Source organism: Rattus norvegicus, chromosome 5 (genome assembly GCF_021556685.1).
Source record: "Rattus norvegicus strain SHRSP/BbbUtx chromosome 5, alternate assembly SHRSP_T2T, whole genome shotgun sequence".
Taxonomy (NCBI): domain Eukaryota; kingdom Metazoa; phylum Chordata; class Mammalia; order Rodentia; family Muridae; genus Rattus; species Rattus norvegicus.
Window position 1 is genome coordinate 154,434,116 of NC_141538.1, and position 24,067 is coordinate 154,458,182.

The 24,067-nt window shown below is 49.6% G+C and overlaps 1 protein-coding gene across 1 annotated transcript in view; it reads left to right on the forward strand.

The window, feature by feature from the left end:
• The first annotated feature begins 10,787 nt into the window (after positions 1–10,787).
• Asap3 (ArfGAP with SH3 domain, ankyrin repeat and PH domain 3) overlaps positions 10,788–24,067 on the forward strand; it is a 41,113-nt gene continuing 27,833 nt past the window's right edge. Inside the window, 1 exon segment of the mRNA NM_001427661.1 lies at positions 10,788–11,050. Coding sequence (NP_001414590.1) covers positions 10,922–11,050 — 129 coding nt within the window. The 5' untranslated portion in view covers positions 10,788–10,921.

The following is a 24,067-nucleotide window of genomic DNA, read 5'->3' on the forward strand; positions in this document are numbered from 1 at the left end:
TACCGACTGAGGGTCTGGTCCCTTGGCTGGGGGTAGGGAGCCTACTTTTCCAACTGACGTGCCCTGTCCTGTTGTCCTCCCTTCCCTGCCTTGCTGTTCCCATGCCTGGAGTTAGCAATGCCAAGCCCTGCGGTATGACGAGCCTGCCTCCCCGACTCCTCATCAGCGTGTGCTGTTGCCTCCCCCTTAGTCTCCCTGTTTCTAGCCACATCCACCATGTCTTCTACGTCTCAAAGCGGGGTCCCCAGTCAGAGGCTTCAGCATCCTACACATGGCTGTGGGTGCACAGAGGCCAAAAGGCCAGTTTCCAGTGTCTCCCTCTGTCACTGCTCCTAGAGCTGCTGTTTTGCAGCCATGTTGACTGGTGGCAAGCTTCGGGAATCCTCTTATACCTCCCTACCCAAGCACTGGGCTCCAGGGGAGCACTGTCATGCACTTTTTGTTTTTTTGTTTTTTTGTTTTTTTTTTTAATGTGAACTCAGGTCCTTATGCTTGATCATAGAGCACTCTTACCCACCTAACCATCTCTCTAGCCTCAAGAATTTCAAAAAAGATCATTGTTGGAAACGGGCAAGACATGTCAGGTGGGGTAGTGTATACCTGAAACCAGCATTTGGGTGGTGGAGGAGACAGGATTTCAAGTTCAGCCACAACTACCTAGGATGCTTGAGGCTAGCCTGAACTACTTGATATATAATATCAATTAAGCAAACCAGAACAGCATCTTTAATGTGAAAAGGCATCTTATGGGCTGGAGAGTGGCTCACTGGTTGGGAGCACTGCTCTTCCAGAGGTCCTGAGTTCAATTCCCAGCAACCACATGGTGGCTCACAACCATCTTTAGTGGGATCTGATGCCCTCTTCTGGTGTGTCTGAAGACAGTGACAGTGTACTCACATACATATAATAAATAAAATCCTTACAAAAAATAATCTTAAGAAAACGAACTCATGGGGGCTGGAGAGATGGCTCAGGGGTTAAGAGCACTGGGTGCTCTTCCAGAGGTCCTGAGTTCAAATCCCAGTAACCACATGGTGGCTCACAAACATCTGTCTACAAGGGAGTCTGATGCCCTCTGCTGGTCTGCAGATGTATATGCAGCAGAGCACACAAAATAAGTAAAATTTAAAAAAGAAAAAGAACTCATATAACTTTAATCCCATCACTTGAGAAGCAGAGGCAGACATATTTCTGAGTGAGTTTGAGGCTAGTCTGACCTACACAGAGTTCCAGGCCAGCAAAGCTACACAGTAAGAGCCTGTCTCAAAAGACAAACCAAAAATAAACTTAAGTATACAAGCCAGGGTGATGATAGACACCTTTAATCCCAGCACTCAGGCAGAGGCAAGCAGGTCTCTGAGTTGAGGCTAGCTCGTGTGTGTGGAGTGAGTTTCAGGACAGCCAGGGCTACTCAGGGAAACCCTGTCTTGAAAAACCAAAAGAATGCCAGTATATGGACATGGGTGGGACAGGGCACATCTGAGACAACCCCTGCCCACTGCCACAGGGTGAGGGCAGGGTGGAGGATACCTTAGAGGCCTGGGTGCCACTAAGATGGGCTCGTAAGTGTGGAGAGAGAGAATCAGAACTGCATATACAATGAAGAGAGGCAGAGCTGGAGAAGAGGGAAGTGAGGACAGTGTGCCTGATGCGTCTGCAGCGCCACTGGCAGCCGTGGTGAGGTCCTGGCCCATGCGGTGGCGAGGGCTATGTCTGAGTCCATGGTGTGTGTGTGTGTGTGTGTGTGTGTGTCTGCCTGCCTGCTTATCTGTCTGTCTGCCTGCCTGTCTATGTCAATGTCCTTGGCCCATGTTACCACCAATGACCATGGAACGTCCCTGCTCTGGGCTTCTGCCTGGGGCCATGTCGATGTCCAAGGGCTGTGCAGAGCTGGCCCTGCCCCTGAACAGCTGCAGCACTCAGCAGAGCATGAACCTTGCCTGGTCAGCGCAGTCGAGCTGGCCCTGAGGATGTGATGGAGGGAGAGCTGGCCCCTTCCCTCGCCTGGGCAGCATAGCAGAGCTGGCCCTGGTGACATGGTGAAGGAGAGCCTTGGAAGCTGCAGTGTGTCGCAGCGTGTCACACAGTATACCTTTTTGCCCGAACTTGCAAACGTTCTTTGCAGTGAGTCATTGCCTAGTTTCAGGCCACTGGCTTCTGCGACACTTTCCATACTGGATCCTGGCTGCGACTCCACTCAGAAATCCTGTCGTTGCCCTGTGTCATGGAGATTGGTTCTGCAGGACCGACCCCTTTGTGTGCTTCAGAGTTCATAGATGGGGTAGATATTGGGGTGGCCAAAGCCCTGGATCTCAGCTAGAAGCTGAGTTGGTTGGCCAGCAGCTCTCCCAAGCTCACGCCATTGAACCCACACTACTCCAAGGCCAGCTGTGGAGGGGCTGCAAGAGCATTTGTGAGTAGAGATGTTTGGGCAAAGAGTATTTACTATGTGACACGCGGTGACGCATTGCAGCTTCCAAAGAGAGATTTTGGGGGTGTGGGCTGCGAGGCAGAGGGCAGATATCGAGGCATGTTGAGATGAGTGGGGTCGGGGTCCAGATGTGAAATTCACAAAGAATCAATAAAACGTTTTTTAAAGGTCAATATATACATTTAAGAGTGTAATGTCGGGGTTGGGGATTTAGCTCAGTGGTAAAGCGCTTGCCTAGGAAGCGCAAGGCCCTGGGTTCGGTCCCCAGCTCCGGAAAAAAAAGAACCAAAAAAAAAAAAAAAAAAAAAAGAGTGTAATGTCATTAGCCATCGGGGAAATGCAAATCAAAGCTATGAGGTATCACAGTCACTCCCAAGTACAGGAGCAGCTCCACATAAGAAAGAACAAGTCCTGTGGAGGGGGAAACCGGGCCTCCAATGGTTTATGAAATAGAGCAGCCAGCCACTTTAGGAAGAAGATGGTTCCTCAACAGAGGTAAACTCAGTCCAATAACAGGATAGAGACCCAAGACCATGAGGAAGTGACTACATGAAAATGTACAGTATCTTCAGAGCATGATTAGTCGTAATAATTTAAAGATAGCGAATACGTATGTTGATGTGCCCGCATGGCAGAAAGAAGCCAGGTCCACCCACTTATACCACTGCCACCACTGCCTGGCTTCAGATGAGTCTCAATGAGGGGTTGTCTACATTGGGTCGGCCTTTGGGCATATCTGTGGGGGGACAGTCTTTTTTTTTTTCTTTTCTTTTCTTTTTTTCAGAGCTGGGGACCGAACCCAGGGCCTTGCGCTTGCTAGGCAAGCGCTCTACCACTGAGCTAAATCCCCAACCCCGTGGGGGGACAGTCTTAAGTGAATCGATATGGGAAGACCTAACCCACCGTGGGCGCCACTATTCCCTAGGCAGCTGGATCTGAACAGTGTAAGAGCTGGGAGTCCAGCTGAGCACAAGGAAGCAGGAAGCATGCTGCACTCAGATCTGCCCTTGACTGAGGAAGTGGTACCTTGCCTGCCTTGACTTCCCTGCAATGATGGGCTGTGACCCCAAACTGTAAGCTGAAGTAAGTCCCCTTTCCCCAGTTACATTTTTAAAGAAAAATATACTTATTTACTTTATCACTGTCTTCAGACACACCAGAAGAGGGCGTCAGATCCCATTACAGATGGTTGTGAGCCACCATGTAGTTGCTGGGAATTGAACACAGGACCTCTGGAAGAGCAGTCAGTGCTCTTAACCGCTGAGCCAGCCCTCCATCTCCCCATCTGTCTCCCCAGGTACTTTTTGTCAGGGACTTGAATCCCAACATCAGAAATGAAACTAGGACAAAGTCTGTTTTGCTTGGTTTTGGTTTTGGTTTTGGTTGGTTGTCATTGTCCTATTGTTATCAACATGTCAGGGCTGGACAGAGTACAAGTGAGCTTTCTTTTCTTTCCTTTCCTTTTCTTTCTTTCTTTCTTTTTTTGTTTGTTTTTTTTTGTTTTGTTTGTTTTTTGTTGTTTATTTGTTTTGAGACAAGGTTTTTTTTTTTTTTCTTTTCTTTTTTTCGGAGCTGGGGACCGAACCCAGGGCCTTGCGCTTGCTAGGCAAGCGCTCTACCACTGAGCTAAATCCCCAACCCCGAGACAAGATTTCTTTGTGTAGCCCTGGCTGTCCTGGAACTCTGTAGACCAGGCTGGCCTTAAACTCAGAGATCTACCTGCCCTTGTCTCCTGTGGCCTTAAACTCAGAGATCTACCTGCCTTTGTCTCCTGTGGCCTTAAACTCAGAGATCTACCTGCCTTTGTCTCCTGCGTGCTGGGATTAAAGGTGTGCATTACTGCCTCTGCCACCACCGCCATCACAAGTCACTACCGCCACTGGGCACCACCGCCTGGCTCATGCCTAGCTTTCTGAGTATTTTGGAAATCCCTAAACTACATGCCTGAAGTGGATGTGAAAAGTGTACAGCCCATCAAAGAAGGCATACCAAAAATTATAGATTAGTTCTTTTTTTCCCCAAAGATTTATTTATTTTATTTTGTATATGAGTACACTGTAGCTGTCTTCAGACACACCAGAAGAGGGCATCGGATCCCATCACAGATGGTTGTGAGCCACCATGTGGTTGCTGGGATTTGAACTCAGGACCTCTGGGAGAGCAGTCAGTGCTCTTAACCACTGAGCCATCTCTCCAGCCCAATTAGTTCTTTTTAAACATAGAGACAAAAATCTAAATAAAAACCAACCAAGTAAATATAGCCTCGTGAAAAGGAGTCACAGCCGAGTAGGATTGAGATAGGGAGGCAGAGAATTCATCAGCATGGTTTCTGGAAAACTCCAAGCCTGCCCTTACAGAATGCAAGTGTGAGCGTATGAATCAGGCTGGCAGGGCCTGTGCAGGCATCGGACCCAGGGTCCCACTGCCTGGACCTTCCCCTGTGATGAAGGAAAAGAAAAAGAAAGAGAGAACCTGCTTGCCCAAGACCTGCGAAACTAGCCCTTTTGAGCAAGGGTCGTTCATTTCTCAGACATTTATGGATGGACCATCTATGCCGTGCCAGGGTGGGGTCAGAAGTCTCCTTCCTGGTCCACACTGTACACCTGCTTTCAGCTTTTGCTTCCTCGTTGCCAGGGAGGCCTCAGCCTGGCAGGCCTGGCACCAGTAGAGCCCTAAGTACCTGGAGTCCTGGTTAAAATCAAGGTCAAAGAGCACAGAGGAAAGTGTGACTTGGCTCGGGGTCTTTTTGTTCCGGCTGTCTATACAGATCTTTAGCAATACGGATGGAAGTGTAAGTTACTTAGAACCATAAAATAAAACCCAGAGGCTGATTGGGGTGGTGCACACAAATAATTCCAGTACTTGGAAGGTGGAGGGCTGCTGGGGGTTGGGGTTCAGGAGTTCAAGGCCAGCAGCCATGGTTATATCAGATCCAATATCCAAGAAGAACTGAAAGGGAGGATACTCGGTGGATCTGTTAGCTGGTGTCTGCGTCGATCCAGGCAAGGCCTCGCTTCCTTCCAGAAGTATGTGGTTCCATGAACGGGGTCAATAGAAACTACCTATAAGTACTCCAGAGGCTGAGGCAGGAGGACGGAGAGTTATAAATCATCCTGGGGTACATAGTGAGACGTTTCTGGGAAAAAAAAAAAACAAAAGGCAAGGAAAGGAAAAAGGACAGAAAATAAAAACAACACGGCCCTCTATTGGTGTTGGCCTAAGTTCTGTCTGGGTGCCAGACATTTGTTCACCCCGGGTGAGCACTACTGCCCTCTGGTGGCCACAAGGAGAGGCGCTGAAGTGGTACAACTAGCAAGTGGCCAGGACAAGGTAAGTAAGCAAACTTGCTGATCTCATTCTTTTTTTTTCTTTTTCTTTTTTTATTTATCTATTTATTTATTTTATGCATGTGAGTACACTGTCGCTGTCTTCAGGCACACCAGAAGAGGACATCAGATCTCATTACAGATGGTTGTGACCCACCATGTGGGTGCTGGGAATTGAACTCAGGTCCTCTGGAAGAGCAACCAGTGCTCTTAACCACTGAGCCATCTCTCCAGCCTGTGTGTCTTTTATCTGTGAACTGAGTGATAAAAATGGGGTAGAAACTCCTGATTTGAGATGAAATAATATTACAACGGATACGGTTGCTGGGAATCAAGCTCTGGTCCTCTGTAAGAATGGTTTGCACTTTAAACCACTGAGCCCTCTCTCCAGTTTTTTGTTTTTTTTCTTTTTTCTTTTTTTTTTTTCGGAGCTGGGGACCGAACCCAGGGCCTTGCACTTGCTAGGCAAGCGCTCTACCACTGAGCTAAATCCCCAACCCCCCTCTCTCCAGTTTTATCTTTTTTTTTTTCATCTTTTTATTTGGAGACAGGGTCTCATGTAGCCAGAGCTGGCTTCAAGCTCTCTCTGTAGCAGAGGACGACCCTGATTTTATCAGCCTTCTTTCCCGGACTCTGCAGTGCTGGAATCACAGGCATTAGTGACGTGTGCCTCCACACATTATTTTTATGAGCTACTGGAATGGAATGGAATCCAGGGCTCGGAGCAAGCAAGACATGAAATTACACCCACGGCTTCTCGATCCTTCCGTCTTCTAAAAGACGAGCCACTGAGGGCCGGAGAGATGGCTCTGTGGTTAAGAGCATTTGTTGTTCTTGTAGAGGACATGGTTAGGTCCTCAGCACCCACATGGTAATTCTAATTTCAGGGAATTATGCCCTCTTATGGTTTCCATAGACACCAGGCACACATGAGGCAAAACTCTCATACACATAAAAAAAATCTTAAAAAAATAAAAAATCATAAACGTGGTTTTTACAATTTATTTGTGTGTGTATGTGTGTGTGTGTGTGTGTGTGTGTGTGTGTGTACATGTGTACCAGACCATGTATAATGCATGGGTTCTGGGGATCAAACTCAGACCTCCAGGCTTTCAAAGAAATCTTGCTTTTTTTGTCTTGTTTCTTTGTTTTTGATCTAGGGTCTCACTAACTAGCCATGGCTGGCCTGGAACTCTCTACCCAGACCAAGCTGACCTCCGACTCACAAGAGTTCTGCCTGCCTTTGTTTCTCAAGTTTGGCAGGAAGCGGTATCTTTTGCCACAGAGCCACCTCACAGACCCTAAGTCCTATTTTTAAGATCTATGGTGGCACCTAGTTGTGCAGAAGTACTCTGATATACATTCCTATATCAGACGTATTTATGTACTCACCAAATATCTCTTTAGAAGATTCTGACCTCGTTCACGGATTCCCTGACCCTTTGAGAATTTGGCTTTTGAAGTATCTAATCCATTCACACTCTTCTCTGGAAGTTGATGTGTGTGGACGAAAGTTATGCTTTTGTCCTGTGGGTAGGTGTGCCCCCTCCTGTCGGCTCTACCTTGTGGGTACTGGCTGCTGCTTTCCAGTTATGTAGGTTGTGCACTATTCAACGCTAGGGGGCGCCATGGCACCAAGTATGGTGCTCAAGTTTGGGGTTGGCCTCTTAATGTCTCTTTCTGGCAGGAAATATCTAGTTCTCTCTTAAAGAAATTTAAGAATTGAGATTCAAAGATTAGGGTCAGCATGTGGCTTGAACTGAGGCTATACAGAGATCATGGAGCCCTGGGAAGCGACTGTGTTTCACTCTTGGGCACTTTTCAGTTCCTTGGCCAGAAACTCCTGGGACAATTGGGGTCAGGGAATTACCAAGCTGGTAGATGAGAAAAAAGAGGAAGTAGGGTCCCTGTAAGTCTCAGCAGATAGCGTTAGCATTCCTTGTAAGCTCTGCCCCACAGTTACCTGGCAACAGCTGGGTCTGCTTGACTCACTATAAATAGGGCTGCTTGCCCCCTCTGCTCTCTCTTGCGCTTACCCTCTTACCCATTCTGTCCCTTATCTCCCCATTCCCCTTCTGGCTCTCTCCACATGTTCCTGGCCAGCCTCTACTCTCCTTCTCCCTCTCCCTCTCCCTCTCCCTCTCCCTCTCCCTCTCCCTCTCCCTCTCTGCCTCCCTCTCCCTCTCCCTCTCCCTCTCCCTCTCCCTCTCCCTCTCCCTCTCTGCCTCCCTCTCCCTCCTACCTCATCTCCCCCTCTCACGTCCCAAATAAACTCTATTCTATATTATATCCATCATATGGCTGGTACCTCAGGGGGATGCCTCAGCATGGGCCCGCAGAGGCACCCCTTTCCACCTCACCATACCACACCTCTACAAACACATCCTGGTTCTTTCTTTCTTTTCTATAAAACACAACAGATATTGTGAAGGATAAACAAGAAGACAAAGGGAGCCACATGGGGAGCTCATTTTGAGATGGTTGTATGGACTGGACCTAGGAACAAGACAAAGAGCACGTCGGAGAAACGATTTCACTCACATTATTATTTCTTGTCCTGGGAGCATGGCAACCCCGTCCTCAGGAACTCCCGCTATGTAGACGGATTGACACGCGTACTCTCTTATTAGAAGATTTAGTTTTTAAGTTATGTGCCTGTTCGTGGGCATGTGCACGTGTGTGCAGGTGCCTGTGGAGGACAGAGAGGGTGTTGAGTTCCCTGGAGTTGGAGTTACAGGTGGCTCTGGGCTGCGGGGCAGTAGGGACAGGCTTTGGAGCAGGCAGGTGACAGGAGCAGCCAGATGTCAGTCTGGTGCCCTCAGGAATACTGCGTGGGGGCTGGTTCTTTTCTCCTGAGAGATTGAAGAGGCAGGCGGGTCACATTAGACCAAGAAGGTGTTGAGAGGGCTGGAGAGATGGCTCAGTGGTTAAGAGCACTGACTGTTCTTCCAGAAATCCTGAGTTCAAATCCCAGCAACCACATGGTGGCTCACAACCATCTGTAATGGGATCTGGCGTGTCTGAAGACAGCTACAGTGTGCTCAATACATAAAATAAATGAATAAATCTTGAAGAAGGAGGAGGAGGAGGAGCAGCAGCAGCAGCAGCAGCAGCAGCTGGGAGTGGCGTACAAGAGCATAGCATAGGAAGGAAAGAAACAGTGCTCCAGCCAGCTCTCAGGGGTATAGTGCATTAGAGATTAGAGTTCTGGGCTAGCACACAGAGAACATCCCAGAACCCTGGTGTGGCAGTCCATGTCTGCAGTCACATTCAGGAGGTGGAAGGACATGAGCCAGGAGTCTGAGGTTACCCATGGCTACACATTAAGTTTGGGTCTATATCAAACCCTGTCTGAAGAAAAACAGACACAGAAGAAAGGGAGCCTGCTCTCAAGTCTAGTGGCTTGAGTTCGATCCTTGGAACCCAAGTGGGAAGGAGAAAGCCAACTCCTGAAAGTTACCCTCTGCCCTCATGAGTTCAGCATCCTCCATTGTGTACACACATGAGTACACACACACACACACACACACACACACACACACACATTCATGCACACTGCACATTCCTAAAAATGAAAATTTTAAAAGGGGGCTGGACAGATAGATGGCTCAATGGGCAAAGAACATTTGTTCTTGCAGATGACCCTGGTTCAATTTCCAGCACCTACATGGTGGCTCACCATCATCTGTGACTTTAGTTCCAGGGGATCTGATGCCCTTTTCTGGCCTCTGAGAGCACCCAGTTTTCATTATCACAAAAAAAACCCAGCAGAATAAAGATGATTATGCTGGCGGATGTGGAGTGAAGGGTGAGGGAAGCAGCCGGGCGGGTGACTAGTTTTAAACAGGGTGGTCAGGATAAGCCTTGTGGTAAGGTTTGAAACATTTGAGCTAAACTTTGAAAAACAAACCCCAAAATCAAATAAACAAAAACCGAAGGAGGCAGACAGGGAGAAGCATATTTAGAGGACTCAGCGTGGAGTCTGAAGCAACTGCTGAGGTCAGTTAGCATTTGGTCTGGGGACAGGGCGCCAGGTTGGGCAGTGAAAGTGTCAAGAAGAAACCCCTGAAAGAACCTAGTGAGGGGTTGGGGATTTAGCTCAGTGATAGGGCGCTTGCCTAGCAAGCGCAAGGTCTTGAGTTCGGTCCTCAGCACCTCAAACAAACAAACCAAAAAAAAAAAAAATTGAGATGGATAAAGAAGATAAGGCTTTCAAGCAGACGCCAAAAAGAAGACCTGGAGTCCAAGGCAATAGCGAGGGCCCCTGGCCCACAGCTGGAATTTTGAAATTGGGCAAAAGCAAAATAAAACCAAAAACCCACAAAACAACAACAAAACCTGAGCTATCCTGTGTACCTGAGATAAGGGTGAACCTCTCCCATTGCTATTTAAACATATTCTGGGTTATGGCACGATTACTTTTAAAAACCAGAGGGGCAGTTGATTCAGTGGCACATAGCTGACTGATGGTGGAGATCTTATATGGTGGCCTGGTGACACAGGCCTTGCCTTTAATCTCAGCGCCCGTGACGACTGCTTTGAAGAACCTAGAGTAAGAAGAAGCAAACAAGTGAACCTGGAACCTGCCAGCGCACGGTGGGCGGAGCACCGAGCTAGGGGCGGGGCTGGATGATGCTGTGCAGGCTGCGGGCTCGTGTATAAGGCTCAGAAACTGGTCCGCCTTGGGGGCGGGGCTAGGAAGGGAAGAGAATCGGGGCGGGGCCTGGGAGTCGAGAGCGGACCCCCCCCACCCGAGAACTCTCCCCAACTGTGAGTCTTGGAGGCAGGGCAGAGTGGGGCCAACGCGAGGTTGGGGCGTGACTAGGGAATTAGGGGCGTGGCTGGGTGTGGCCGGAGAGTGAGGGGTGGGAGCGTGGCCAGGGAGTTAGGTGAGGCAATGGGTCTTGGCCAGGGAGTTACTAGTGAGTAGAGGGCGTGGCCAGGAAGGTAGACAAGCGGACCGGGGGCGTGGCCGAAGAGGAAGGCTGGCGGACGGGGGCGTGGCGGAGAAGTTAGGGGCGTGGCGGGGCAGAGAGTGAAGAGGCCTGGACTGGGAAGCTGCGGGTAGTGAGGCAGGCCCTGCAGCGAGCAGCTATCCCGGCGCGGTTAAGTACAGCGTCCCCCGCGCTCTAGGCAGCCCCGGCGTCTCCGCCTTACGCCCACCATGCCCGAACAGCTCAGTGTTGCGGAGTTCCTGGCCGTCACCGCTGAAGACCTCAGTTCCCCAGCCGGGGCAGCTGCCTTCGCCGCCAAGATGCCCCGGTGCCGCGGGGCGGCGCTGGCACGGGAGGAGGTGAGGGGCCGAGGTGGGAGGGGACCTCACGTCAACTTGGGGCCTGGCTTTGACCTTTGCAGGAATGCTTGGAGCCGGGATGGCTCTTCGCTTCGCTCCAGAAACCCGCCCCTCCTAGTTCTGTGGGAACCGAGTTCATCTCAAACATCTGTGTCCTCACAGTGGAGCCGGGTTGAGAGGACCAGATGGACTTTGTAGGGGATCTCGGGGTCACTTCGATACAGATACCACATGTCGGGGCACATCTCCCAAATACTTTGGGCGACCTGCCCATCAAATGTGTATTTGCACAGCGGTTTACAGTTCTGTGTTTTCGTTTTTAGAACCCCACAAATATGCAATCCCCCAGGTCACTCCCTTTCTGAGAAGCAAACTCAGTCCTGAGCTTACTTCTCCCAGGCTGCAAGAGAGAGAAGGTCTCCTCCTCCTGGCCGCTGGTTCTGAGACTTGGCTCGCCTTGTGGAATGATTGTGAATGGGAAGGCGCCAGGAGCCGGGGTTCACCTTGGCTGTCGCAGGGCAAGTTTATAGGCTCCTCTCCTCTCCCCTCCCCTCTCTTTGTGTTTCCAGGCAAAGTGTCCCAGGCTCTTTCTTTCGCCCTTGTAGGCTGCCCCACCCCATTCCCAAGCTCCCTGGAGTTCATTCCTCTTCTCTGAACTCGCTGCAGGTTTTCATCCACTAGGAATATTCTAGAGCAGACAGCCTGTAGTCAGGGGCCAGAGGAGGATAATATGAACCCAGCTCTCTTCTAGAGGATGCCCAGGGTTGAGGTGGTATTTTTGGACCTCATTGGTCAGTCTGGCCTCTTACCCTTCCCAATAAGTGTGTACCTACTGTGTGGCAGACACAAAGTTACACAGAAATAGTCTGAGCTGAGGTTTTAGGAAATCTCCCTTCCTCTTCTCCCTGACTGGCTGGCTCTCTGTCTGGACTTTTTCCTCCTTGGTAAGGAAGGCAGAGAATTATACAAAGACTGTCAACTTCAAGTGATGCATAGGTTCAGAGCCACTACCTCCTCAGAACCCTTCAGCATCCTTGGGGATTTTACCCATCATCCTTTTCTGCAGGTTGGCCATTAGAGTGTTGAATCAGAGCATAGGCCTGGCTGTAAGTGCCTGTGCATCTGACTGACTTTACCTGACTGTGTAAACTCAGATTTGCCTCAGATCAGACCAGACAAAATCCAGCTTTCTTTTCTTTTCTTTTTTCATCTTTTCTTTTCTTTTCTTTTCCTTCCCTTCAGAACTGTGAGCTTGCAAGCTTTCACTTTTGCAACAGAAAGGCACGAGATCCCCAAGCCCAGCATTCCCCTTCAACATTCTAGTGTCCCAAAATTTAAGAGTCTGACTAATGACTTATGCCTTAGGTTTTGCTGGAGTTTTCTGGTTGGTTTTGTGGTCACGTCTCTCTGTTATTGTGCTGGGCTTACATGTAGTTTGATCCTGGGATTTTTTTTTTTTCTCTCCCTCCAGTACTGGGCACCACTAACCTACACCGTGCGCTGGCAGGTTCCAGGTTCACTTGTTTGCTGTAGTTGCTTCCTGAACCAAGGCTCCTAGTTCTAACCAGTTTCCTGGAAGTAACTAGGGACCCTGTCCTAGGACCCGCAGCCTTTTTTTTTTTTTTTTTTTTTTTTTTTTTTGTGGACCTACTGGGAAGGACCCTGGACAGGACAGGTTATAGGAACCAAGAATGTCCAGGCTGAAGGACCCCAGTAAAAGAGGAATCAGCTAGAATTTCTCTCATTTAAGATGGAGAAACCGGGGGCTGGGGATTTAGCTCAGTGGTAGAGCGCTTACCTAGGAAGCGCAAGGCCCTGGGTTCGGTCCCCAGCTCCGAAAAAAAAGAACCAAAAAAAAAAAAAATGCAAACATTACGGGCTGGAGAGATGGCTCAGCGGTTAAGAGCACCCGACTACTCTTCCAGAGGTCCTGAGTTCAGTTCCCAGCAACCACATGGTGGCTCACAACCATCTGTAAAGAGATCTGATGCCCTCTTCTGGTGTATCTGAAAACAGCTACAGTGTACTTATATATAATAAATGAATAAATCTTTAAAAAAAAAAAATGGAGAAACCGGTGCACAGAGAGGGCAAGACACTTGCCTGAGCTCCCACAGCAAGGGAGTGGGGCAGCTGGCTTTTCTCTCTCAGCGCCTCAGCCTCTGGTCTTGCTCTCTTCCTCGCAAACATCACCCCACCCCCACCCTGTGGCCTCTTCCAAACCTCAATGATTTCATCATTGTGGATCTGTGTGCAACATGAGGGAATATTAAACACTCCTTGCACCACACAGCCCCTTCCTGTCCCGGACCCCTGTGGAGCCATCACCCCATTGACTCACAGGGAAAGCAAGGCAGCAGCCACGTGGGACACAGCAGGCTTGGCTGGCCACTGTGCTTTGTGCAGTTCTCTGTGCCCTTTCTGTGCCGGCCACCGAGGGCATAAGGCTCCTGCTCTGATAATGCCAGGGGTTGTCCTGAGCATCCAGTGAAAGACACAGTCAGTGCTGTCTGAGCCCCAAGGAACAGGCTATGGAGGGAGCCAGGGAGGACCAGTGCAACATGGGAACTTCCTGGAGGAAGTTCTATTTCCAGGTAGGAGACTAGGTGACCCCAATTTAGTGGAGAATACAGTGAGTGAATTCAGGGGACCGGTTGGAAGAAAGCATGTTGGGAAGCCAGGAGACCATTTTGACCCGTGCTCTGCAGGAGGCAGTCCTCGTGGCCACGTGCATAGTTCCAGTACTTATCTTCTGAGCTGATGGGGGGGGAAGGGTCATGGTCAGTGGAATGTTTACCTAAAATCCATATCATGTCTTACACTGCATAGTTGAAATTCCGTTGGCATCAGAATTACCTTTGTGTGTGTGTGTGTGTGTGTGTGTGTGTGTGTGTGTGTTTATGTCATGAATTTCAGGATGGCTTGGGCTAGACCCTGTCTCAAAATACACACACACACACACACACACACACACACACACACACCATCTCTCTGACTACTGAATGCTGGGATTGCAGGTGTGTACCACCACATGTGTACCCAGAGGTTTTGGTTTTCTTAGAGGATTTCTTTTCTTTCTTTGTTTTATTCTCTTTCATTTCCTTTTCCTTTTCTTTTTGACACAGGGCCTTGCTATGCAGCTCCGGGCTGGCCTCAAATTCTGCCTCAGCCTCCTGCATGTTAGAATTGGGGACGTGTACCACCACCAATATTCTTTTTTTTTTTAAGATTTATTTATTTATTATATATGAGTACACTGTCACTGTCTTCAGACACACCAGAAAAGGGCATCAGATCCCATTACAGATGGTTGTGAGCCACCATGTGGTTGCTGGGATTTGAACTCAGGACCTCTGGAAGAGCAGTCAGTGCTCTTAACCGCTGAGCCATCTCTCCAGCCCAAGTTTTAATGTTCTTAAGGTGGGGATACAGTTCAGCTCAGCATCTTAGGTCCAGTCTCAGGTGCCATAAAAATAAGAGGAAAATGGCAGTGTACACAGTGTTAACGTCGTCACAGTTTGCCTCATGATGTGACTCTTTGTTTTACTGTAGAGTATTATGTAGACTGGGCAGGGTGGCTCTTTAATCCCAGGGCTTGGGAGGCAGAGGCAGGCAGATCTCTGTGAGTTTGAAGCCAGCCTGGCCTATCTAAGCGACTTCCAGGACGGTTAGTGTTGCTTAATAATAGAGAGATCCTGTCTCGAAAAACAAAACAAAAATTTGCAGGACCCTGGAGACCGTAGACGATCCTGGCAGTTTCCGAGGGAAGGAAGCTTGTTTTAGAGAAATAGAGACACCTCTTGGAACTGGACCCCAAGTGGCCCGGGAGCTGTGGCTTGTGGGGTGTCAGGAGTTTGGGCAGCCTCCTCATCTGCCTGTTTTACTGTCTCATCTGATTAGTGTTTCTGCTGCCCTCTCATTGGACGGGGCTCAGAGTGTAGCTTCAGTCCCCACGGTTATGTGACCTCACTGGTCCGGTGTCTAAAGGTAACCCAGCCAGTCTCTCGTGTCCCATTTCCAAATTCCTGACAGCCCAGCCCAGCTTCTGGACTGATTACATAAGCCGGATCTCCACCCCCGGTTTTATCAACAGAGGTCACTGGAGGTATAGACTCAGGCATGATAAACATGGCCATGGTTTTAACCCTGGGGGAGAAGGTCTCTTCTTAGAGAAGGAAGACAGGGTCCTGAATCTCTGCCCCCACCCCCACTGTGCCCCCTGTGAGCGTCCACAGAGCTTCTCTCCATTTGGTGTAGTCTGGTCTCAGGAGAGGCTCATGAGGCCCTCTGCCACTGTCTCCCCCTTCAGAACAATTGCATGTTACCTCAGCTGAGACTATTGGAAAGCTGGGCAGAGAGTTTGAAGCCGGAGCGGCAGGCTGAGGGATGCTTAGCATCTTGGAGGGTCCCCCCTGACACAAGTTAGGCATTTGGACTTTTTCCTGGACATTGGGGATCAAAAGCCTAACTGTATTGTCCAAGGCCTGGATGAGGCAGCCTTATTAAGGGTCTCATAATGGCACTGCATTCCAAGCAGTAGGTGCTGGGAATACTCATCTCTTAGCAAGAGAGATGCAGTCCCTGCCCTAGGGACCATCTCTTCTGGAGATGTCAGCTCCGGGAACAGAAGAGCAAAGTCAACAGCGATTGCCTATGGTAGCAGGTGGCAGGAAATTCATCCCCTTGTCCGGGCCATCCTTAAGGCTGTGCCCTGGGTCATCTCTCTTCCTGCTACTGCCCTTCTCTCCAGCCTTTCTAGCCCATGGCTTCAGTCGCCTCCTGCCTCACAGTGACTCACCCAGTGCAGACTCCCATGTCCAGTGGTTTGCAGTGGTTTTGCTTGGATCACACTCATGACTCCTTCGACTGGCCGCCGGGTTCTTTCGCACCAGCTGGGAAGCTCATGCTTCCCACCGAGGGCCATGAGTTTTACCTGCTGTGTACCCACAGTCTGCCCACCTCTCCTTAACTGTCCCCTGGTCCAACCTGTCAGCTCTTCAGCTGGCCTGGCTGCTCAGTGTTTTTACTGTAATTTTGTAAATTACACTGATCCCACAGATAAAATTTATCTTTATTTCCAGGTAGTGGTGGTACATGTCTTTAATCTCAGCCCTTGAGAGGCAGAGGCAGGTGGATTTCTGTGAGTTCAAGGCCAGCTTGGTGTTCAGAGCAAGTTCTGGGGCAGCTGAGTCTACACAGAGAAAACCCTGTCTCAAAAAAACAATTTTATACACCATACACACACACACACACACACACACACACACACACACAAATAAAATATATGTATATATAGCTATTTCGTTAACATCTGGTTTCTTGATAAAATAGATTCTTCTCTTCCATGAGACTAGACTCTAAGCTCGGTGTTGTATTCCCAGTTTTAATTACTGTTTTCAGTGTGGCTAGCAATTAAATTTAGGATGTCATGCATATCAAACATGTCCTCTGCAGCGAGCTATCCTCCCAGCCGCCTGTCGTAGCACTACAGTAGGTGCCTAGAAAGGATTGGTTGAGTAACAAATAAAAAAAAAAACAAACATAAAAACCAAAAGGAGGACAGTGGCCTGTTGGTTGTTCCAGTTGGAGGGAACAGCTTCAGCAAAGGTCCTCCAGCAGTAAAGAGTCTCAAGCATAAAGAACCTCAAGGCAGTGTTCATGGCACTGAAAAGAGGCGGAAGGCAGAGAAGCCTAGCATGTGGTAAATGGAAAAGCTTACCAGCTACGTAGAACAGGCTGCCTCAAAAATTAGGATCTTACTGTCTCTGCCCTCGAGTGCTAAGATTACATGAGACCTTATCTCAAAAAAGGGAAATAAACTGGGCAAGGTGGCACACACCATCAATCCCAGTATAGGAAGCAGAGGCAGGAGGAGCTCTGAGTTCAAGGCCAGTCTGGTCTGCAGAGCAATTTCCAGGACAGCCAGGGCTACAAACTGGGTATAGTGGCACGCACTTTTAACCCCAGCACTTGGGAGACAGAGGTGGGCAGATTTCTGAGTTAGAGGCTAGCCTGGTCTACAGAGCGGGTTCCAGGATAGCCAAAACAAAATTAATTGAATAAGGTGGAGAGTGACTGAGGAAGACACCCAGTGTCACCTTCTGGCCTTCACACGCACACGCAGCCCGGGTCTAATCCGTGGGATGGTAGGTGTGTCCTTAGGTACCTTACTGTAAGTTCAGAAGCACCCACGTGGGCTGTTCTAAACAGAATAGGAATTTACTTCATGGGAAACTCAGTAGTTCCCAGAAGCTCCCAGGGCTGGAGAACTGGGCTGAGGGGCAGGCAGATGTCGGCCAGAATGACATCACTCGGCCAGGTTGGCAGGATGCTGTCCCATAATGCTGCAGCTTAAGGTACCACTGTTCCTAGGACATTGTCACTGTGTCGCTTATCAGCACTACAATGGGTTTTCCGTGCTCTGGTCTTCTGGTTCAGCCCCTCAGTGAGAATCCTTTATTAACCGAGCCCAAGTACGGGGGTTGGGGGGGTGGGCCTAGAAAAGCAAGAACTCCGTCTCTCTGGCTTTTAGGAGACATGACCCGCTAAGCCTTGCGTCTTGATGTCAGATGTCCTTGGCGTGGGTTTAGCAGTGTGTAAGGTGTCTAGGAGTCTATAACCCAGTCCTCCAAATGCCCCCGAATCTGTGCCTCTCATTCACATCCATCCTAGCCGTGGGGATAGAGAAGATCACTTCTGGGAGAGGAACTCAGGGGCCCCGGCCCCTGCTCCGGGGAACTGAAGTCTGTCTGGAGAGACAGTGGAAGAAGCTAATGGAAGAGACTGGGAAGGTACTTCCCAGGGAGAGGGATGGATGTGTGAACTGCAGGACCTCGAGCTGTGAGGATGGAGAAGGGAGGGGTGGCCGGCTGCCCCTGTAGCAAAGTAAGCAGACAGCAATTGATGGCTTTCGTACTGTGGACGCCTGTGTTGAGTGCAGGAATGGGAGGTCGTGTCTCCTCTGTGCCGGACAGAAGAGATGGGGACACACTATAGTCCATGACTTTGAAGAGAGGTGAATGTGATCCTTCCCCTCCCGGCTGCCTCTGTCCGGGGTGAGGGTCAGTCCCAGCCTGGTCTCAACGTCTGTCCTCCAACACATGCCTCAGCCTCAAGCACTGATTTTTCTTGGCCAGTGTCCAGCTCCTTCTGATCTGTGGAGTGCAAGGTAGATCTGGGAACAGAAACTGAAACTTGGGAAGGGAGAAACGGCCTCAAAGGCGGTTTGATCGTCTTGTGTGATGTGTCTGAGGGTGGTGAGTGGCTGGGGCATATGGTGTTCTATGTCTTTGAACGTGTGTGCTGCTAAAAGGGTGTATGGGCGTGTGGGTAGCCAGAGGTTGACCTCAGACGTCCATGTGTGACTGTTCTTGACCTTTGTGTTTCGACACAGGGTCTCTCATTGCTGCCTGGCCAGTGACCACAGTACCCGTTTGCCTGGCTGAGTTCAGTAGCAGCGGTTGATAAGTGAGGTCCGACTGGCCTGGCTTTGAATTCCTCCAGGCTGTGTGACCCCAGACAAAGGGATATCCCTGTTTCTACCCCACAGCACTGCTTACAGAAGTGCCGTGGGCCTGGCTGATTATGAGTGCCAGAGATCTGAATCCAGGTCCCCATGATTGGTCAACAAGTACCTTGCTGACTGGGCTATGTCCCCAACTCTTGACAGGGTCTCCTACAGTTCAGGCTGGCCTTGAACTTGCTATGTAGGTGAGGATGACTTTGAATTCTTTTTTTTTTTTAAAGATTTATTCATTTATTCTATATAAGTACACTGTAGCTGTCTTCAGACACACCAGAAGAGGGCATCAGATCTCTTTACAGATGGTTGTGAGCCATCATGTGGTTGCTGGGAATTGAACTCATGACCTCTGGAAGAGTAGTCAGGTGCTCTTAACCGCTGAGCCATCTCTCCAGCCCAACTTTGAATTCTTGATCTTCCCACCTTTCAACTTCCGGGTGTTGGGACTGCAAGCATGTTCCGCTCAGTATCTGCCGTGTTAGCGGTTGAACCCAGGGCTTACATGCATGCTAGACCAGCACTCTACCCACTGAGCCTCAGCCCCCAGTCACTTAGTCCTCAGGACGATTAATTCCCTTAGAGGGAGGCCTGGTGTTTTCCAGGAGAGCGCACAGGGTTCTTTTGGCTCCAGGGCAGGCCCCAGGACTGTCATGCTTTCCAGTCACCAGAAGCACTTTGAGGGACTGAGCTGGCTGATCTGGTGGCAGTCGCTGAAGGTCCCTCTATGCTGGTTCTAGACCTTACCCAAAGAACCTCAGATACCCTGGGCCTTGACCCTGTGGAATCAGAGTCAGAGTCTCCCAGGGGGAAAAGGCCTGAGCGGGAGCAGCTTGTAAATTCTCCAGGTGACTGAGCAGGCAGTGTAAAAACAGATCAGTGAGCTTTGAATGCCCACTAGAGGTTAGTGACCCATTAAACCGTGTTTACAGAACACCGTGTGTACAAAGGTCACAGAGGTGACCAGACAAGGTCCCCATCAGCTAGGAGGACTCTGTCTGTGAAAACTTGAACAACCTGTGATGTCCACAGTATCCATTTGCCTGGCCGAGTTCAGAAGCAAGCGATCGGTGTGTGTGTGTGGTGTGACGGCCTGGCTTTGAGTTCCCATTGGTTGTGGGGCGGCAGACAGAGCTTAACCTTTCAGACTCCATTTCCCCACGTGTAAGTCAGAGAGGATAACTCTTAGGGGTTTGTTTGAGAGGGTTACATGTAATATGTGATATGTCCATTACAAACCTGGCATGTCACAGATAATATGATAATATGTGTGCATGCTAGTGCTTGTGTGCCTGTGTGTGTGTGTATGTGTGTGTGTGTGTGTGTGTGTGTGGAGAGAGAGAGAGAGAGAGAGAGAGAGAGAGAGAGAATGAGCTTATGTGTGCATGTGTGTGCATGTGTATGTGTGAGCGGGGTAAAGGGGTCAGAGTCACCAAGACGACCTGCAGCGAGAGGACAGCTGCTCAGAGCGTACAATCAAGAATGATCTGAGCAGTTCTGGTGCCAGGTCGGGAAGGGCTGTGCTCTGGAAGTCATAGAGTGAGGTGCAGAACCTGTCTGTCTGTTATCTTTCCTTTAGGATTTTTTTTTTAGATTTATTCATTTATTATATATAAGTACACTGTCGCTGTCTTCAGATACACCAGAAGAGTGCATCAGATCTCTTTATAGACGGTTGTGAGCCACCATGTGGTTGCTGGGAATTGAACTCAGGACCTCTGGAAGAGCAGTCGGAGCTCTTAACCACTGAGCCATCTCTCCAGTCCCCTCCTTTAGGATTTTTAAGACAGGGTCTTCATTTGCAGCCTGAGCTTGCCTTGGACTGGCAGGGATCCCCTGCTTCGACCCTCAGGTGCCAGGATTCTAGGTCTGCAAAGGCAGGTCTGGCTTGGAGCCTGGTTTTGAAGGAGGCAGGATCTTCCTCTGCTTTGCCCTTCGCTCTCCCATCCACCTGTTTTGGAATCCAACATTTGTTAATACCCTCCCAGAGGCCCCGTGCTGGCTGCATATGACAGTCTACTGTGGTGTACTCTTATTTACTTACTGTGTGTAGTCTTATTTAAAGTGGTGGTCAAAATTTTTTAAACATTTATTTATGTTACATATACACTGTCACTCTCTTCAGACACACCAGAAGAGGGCATCAGACCCCATTACAGATGGTTGTGAGCCACCATGTGGTTGCTGGGAATTGAACTCAGGACCTCTGGAAGAGCAGCCAGTGCTCTTAACCGCTGAGCCATCTCTCTAGTCCAGTGGTGATCAAATTTACATTAGGTCACATTCACCATTTTAAACTTTGTCTTCTCCTTCTGTCAGTCTCCCTTCTCTTCCTTTCCCTCCGTCTTTCTTTCTCTTTCTCTCTTTCCTGCTGAGACACGATTGCGCCTTCTTTGTACAGGTTCCACTGAGCTGCCTCTCTGCTTTGGCGGCTCACACCTTTGATCCCAGCTCTCAGGAGGCAGAGGCAGGCGGATCTCTGAGAGTTTAAGGCCAGCCTGGTCTATAGAGCGAGTTGCAGGATAGCCAGGACCCTGTCTCAAAAAAACAGAAAAAGAAAGAAAGAAAGAAAGAAAGAAAGAAAGAAAGAAAGAAAGAAAGAAAAAAGGAAAGAAAGAAAGAAAGAAAGTATTTAGGGGCTAGAGAGAGATGCCTCGTGGTTAAGAGACTATTTTGTTCTTCCAGGGGACCTGAATTTGGTTCCCAGCACCTACATCAAGAATCTGTCATCTGCTGACGTCTGCGCTCTCTCTCTCTCTCTCTCTCTCTCTCTCTCTCTCTCTCTCTCTCTCACACACACACACACACACACACAGATACACACATACACATAATTTTAAAAATATTCATTCATTCATTGTTTATTATGTATGGTACTGTGGTTGAATGCGTCGTACTTCACTTGCTAGGCAAAGGCTCCCCTTCGACTGTATTCCCACTTTAAAGCATATAAAACACAAACACGGCTTTCATACATTCATAGTTGTCCTATCACCACCACTATTTAATTCTCAAACGCATTGCTCCAGTAAGGAGCCCTGTACTGCGTCGTGGGAACCCCTGCCCCAGCTATCTTGTGTTTCTGAATTTGCCCATTCTGGACATTTTTCGTAGTTGGGCCCCTACAGTAGATGGTCTTCTGTCCTCTGCTTCTTAGGGCTAGCATTGCATTTTTAAAGTCCAGCCCCCTTGTCTGGCTTAGCAGACAGAGCAGGCAGTGTGGGAAGTGTTTTCCACAGACTGACTTGTGAGGTTCCCCCATGAGGAGCCTTCCAGGGCATGGAGAGGTGGAGTAGCCTGGCAGGAGGGACTGCCAGGTAGCATACAGGATGTCCTGGCAATATCTGGGCCCGCACTTCACCTCCCAAGTTTGGCAATTGTTTGAAATGTAAATACGGCTGAGTGTTGTGTATTTATTTTTGCTAAATCTGGCTTCTCTACCGGCAGGAAGTGGCAGAGCTAGGATTTGCACCCGGGAAGCTGGCGCAGAGCTGATCCTGCTCACTCTCGTAGGCCTCAGTGTTCTTCTTTGATTGACTGATTGGTTGGTTGGTTGGTTGGTTGGTTTGGTTTGTAGCACTCTGGTGGTTTTCCTGGGCAACCTGGGGATATTGTAAAGGCGTCTACTGGACCATAGTTGTTTTTAGACTTAAATGTTGAAGAGATTCAGGGCTCTGAGATGGATGCTGTTATTACCACACTTGACACCAGGGGAAATGGAGGCTTAGAGAGGTTAAGTCTCTTGCCTCACATCACACAGCTAAGAACAATACATCATACTATGACAATCGGTGTCCTTAAGTCCTGCCACCTTTTTCCATTCCCGTGGAGCCTTGATAACATTCATTAATTAATTCATCCGATCTCTCATTCCTCCCATCATAGGTATTAATATATGTTTCTGGGGTGGGTGATGCAGATACAAAAGTAATGAGGGGGCTAGAAAGACGACTCAAAAGGTAAGAGCTTAGTGTAGAAACACAAGGACCCGAGTTCAAATCCCAGCACACATTTAAAAAACTTTGTTTGGTTATGCTGGTGCCTGCAACCCCAATACTGTAGGCTCATTGTCCAGACTTGCTGACTACCAGCCTACCTCAGCGAGAGACCCTGTCTTAAGGGCAGAGACACAGCAGGACATCCAGAACTTCCCTGGCTCCCAGCTCAGCACACGCACAGGAAGTACTCCCTCCCCTCTTGTCTCCAGTCTCACCTCCAAGGTCACATGTGTGACACACAGGGCAGTGAGGGCTCAGATAAAGACCTATAGGTTGGCACTGGGTAGCAAAAAGACGGGGCAGGACAGTTCTGCAGTGGTGGGAGTTGGGGTGACCCCCGTGCTGAGTCAGGAAAGATGGGTGTTTACAGCAGGAAGGAAGAAGAGTCCCTCCAGGCACAGAGCAGCTGAGGTGACTGGATATAGCTTTCCATGGTTAGGAAATTGCTAAGAGCTCCATAGCTGGTGCCAGAGGGGCTCCTGACAGAGAGCAGGGGTGGGAGTTGTCCTGGTTACCAGTGGAGGCCAGAGGGCGCCAGGCTCAGATCTCTTACTTTCCTATCCAGCAGGTCAGGCCTCCCTTGGCTGGGATTTTTCCAGGGCTGGCAGCCAGGGGTCTGGCTGGGAATCTTTGGGAATCTTCAGCCATCGGTCCAGCAAACTTCTTGTTCTCTTAGTTCATCATTGCCGAGAAGTCTCCTGAGGAAAATCCCAGCCAGGAAACTTGGGGTTTGCTGAGGCCTCCATGTCGGGGGAGGGCGTGGTTCCTTTCCCGCATCCCCCTCTTCCTTAAGCTTCTAACTACCCGACAAGGGGTAGTGGAGGGACTGAGTTGGCCGGGCTGGCCTGCTGCCCAGAGTAGGAACCATCCACTGAGGCCCTACCTGGGGCACGGCAGGCTCAGGCTCCTGCTTTGCAGGAAGGAAAGCAGCCAGAGTCCTGAAATAACAAATGGCTGTGGAGCCAGCAGGAGGCTCCCCTGTCTCCGCCTAGCTTCTTAATTCCAGAAGAGGGGTTCTGTGCAGGAGGCCCAGGGATGGGGGAGACTGGGCAAAGTCACTCTACTTGGCCAGTCCTGGCCCCCACGGGGCTGTTCGAAGGCAGGGGTTTGAACTTTCCTCCAGTACCTTCTGACTGCTCAGCAGAACAGAGAAGCCTGGGGTACAGGGACACTGGGTGACAACAGCCAGTGGACTTGTGCTTCCGAAGCTGGTCAGGCGGGAACAGCCTTGCAGGGCACCGTGAACTGAGCCCTGAGTCCCAAGCATCCCTGAATGGGCTCAAGATCTCAGGTCTATCAGAGCCAAACTATACAGATGAGGAAACTGAGGCACAGAAGGAGAAGGAGCTTTATCAGGGTACACAGAGTGGGCAGGCCTGAAACTCAGTACCTCACCCCACCAGCCTCCAGCCCAGTACACTTGGCCATGCAGTAGTGAACGTGTGTGTTGGAAAGCGGGTCCTTCCGTGGTCCTGTGTTGCCTCCGAAGACATCCCTGTT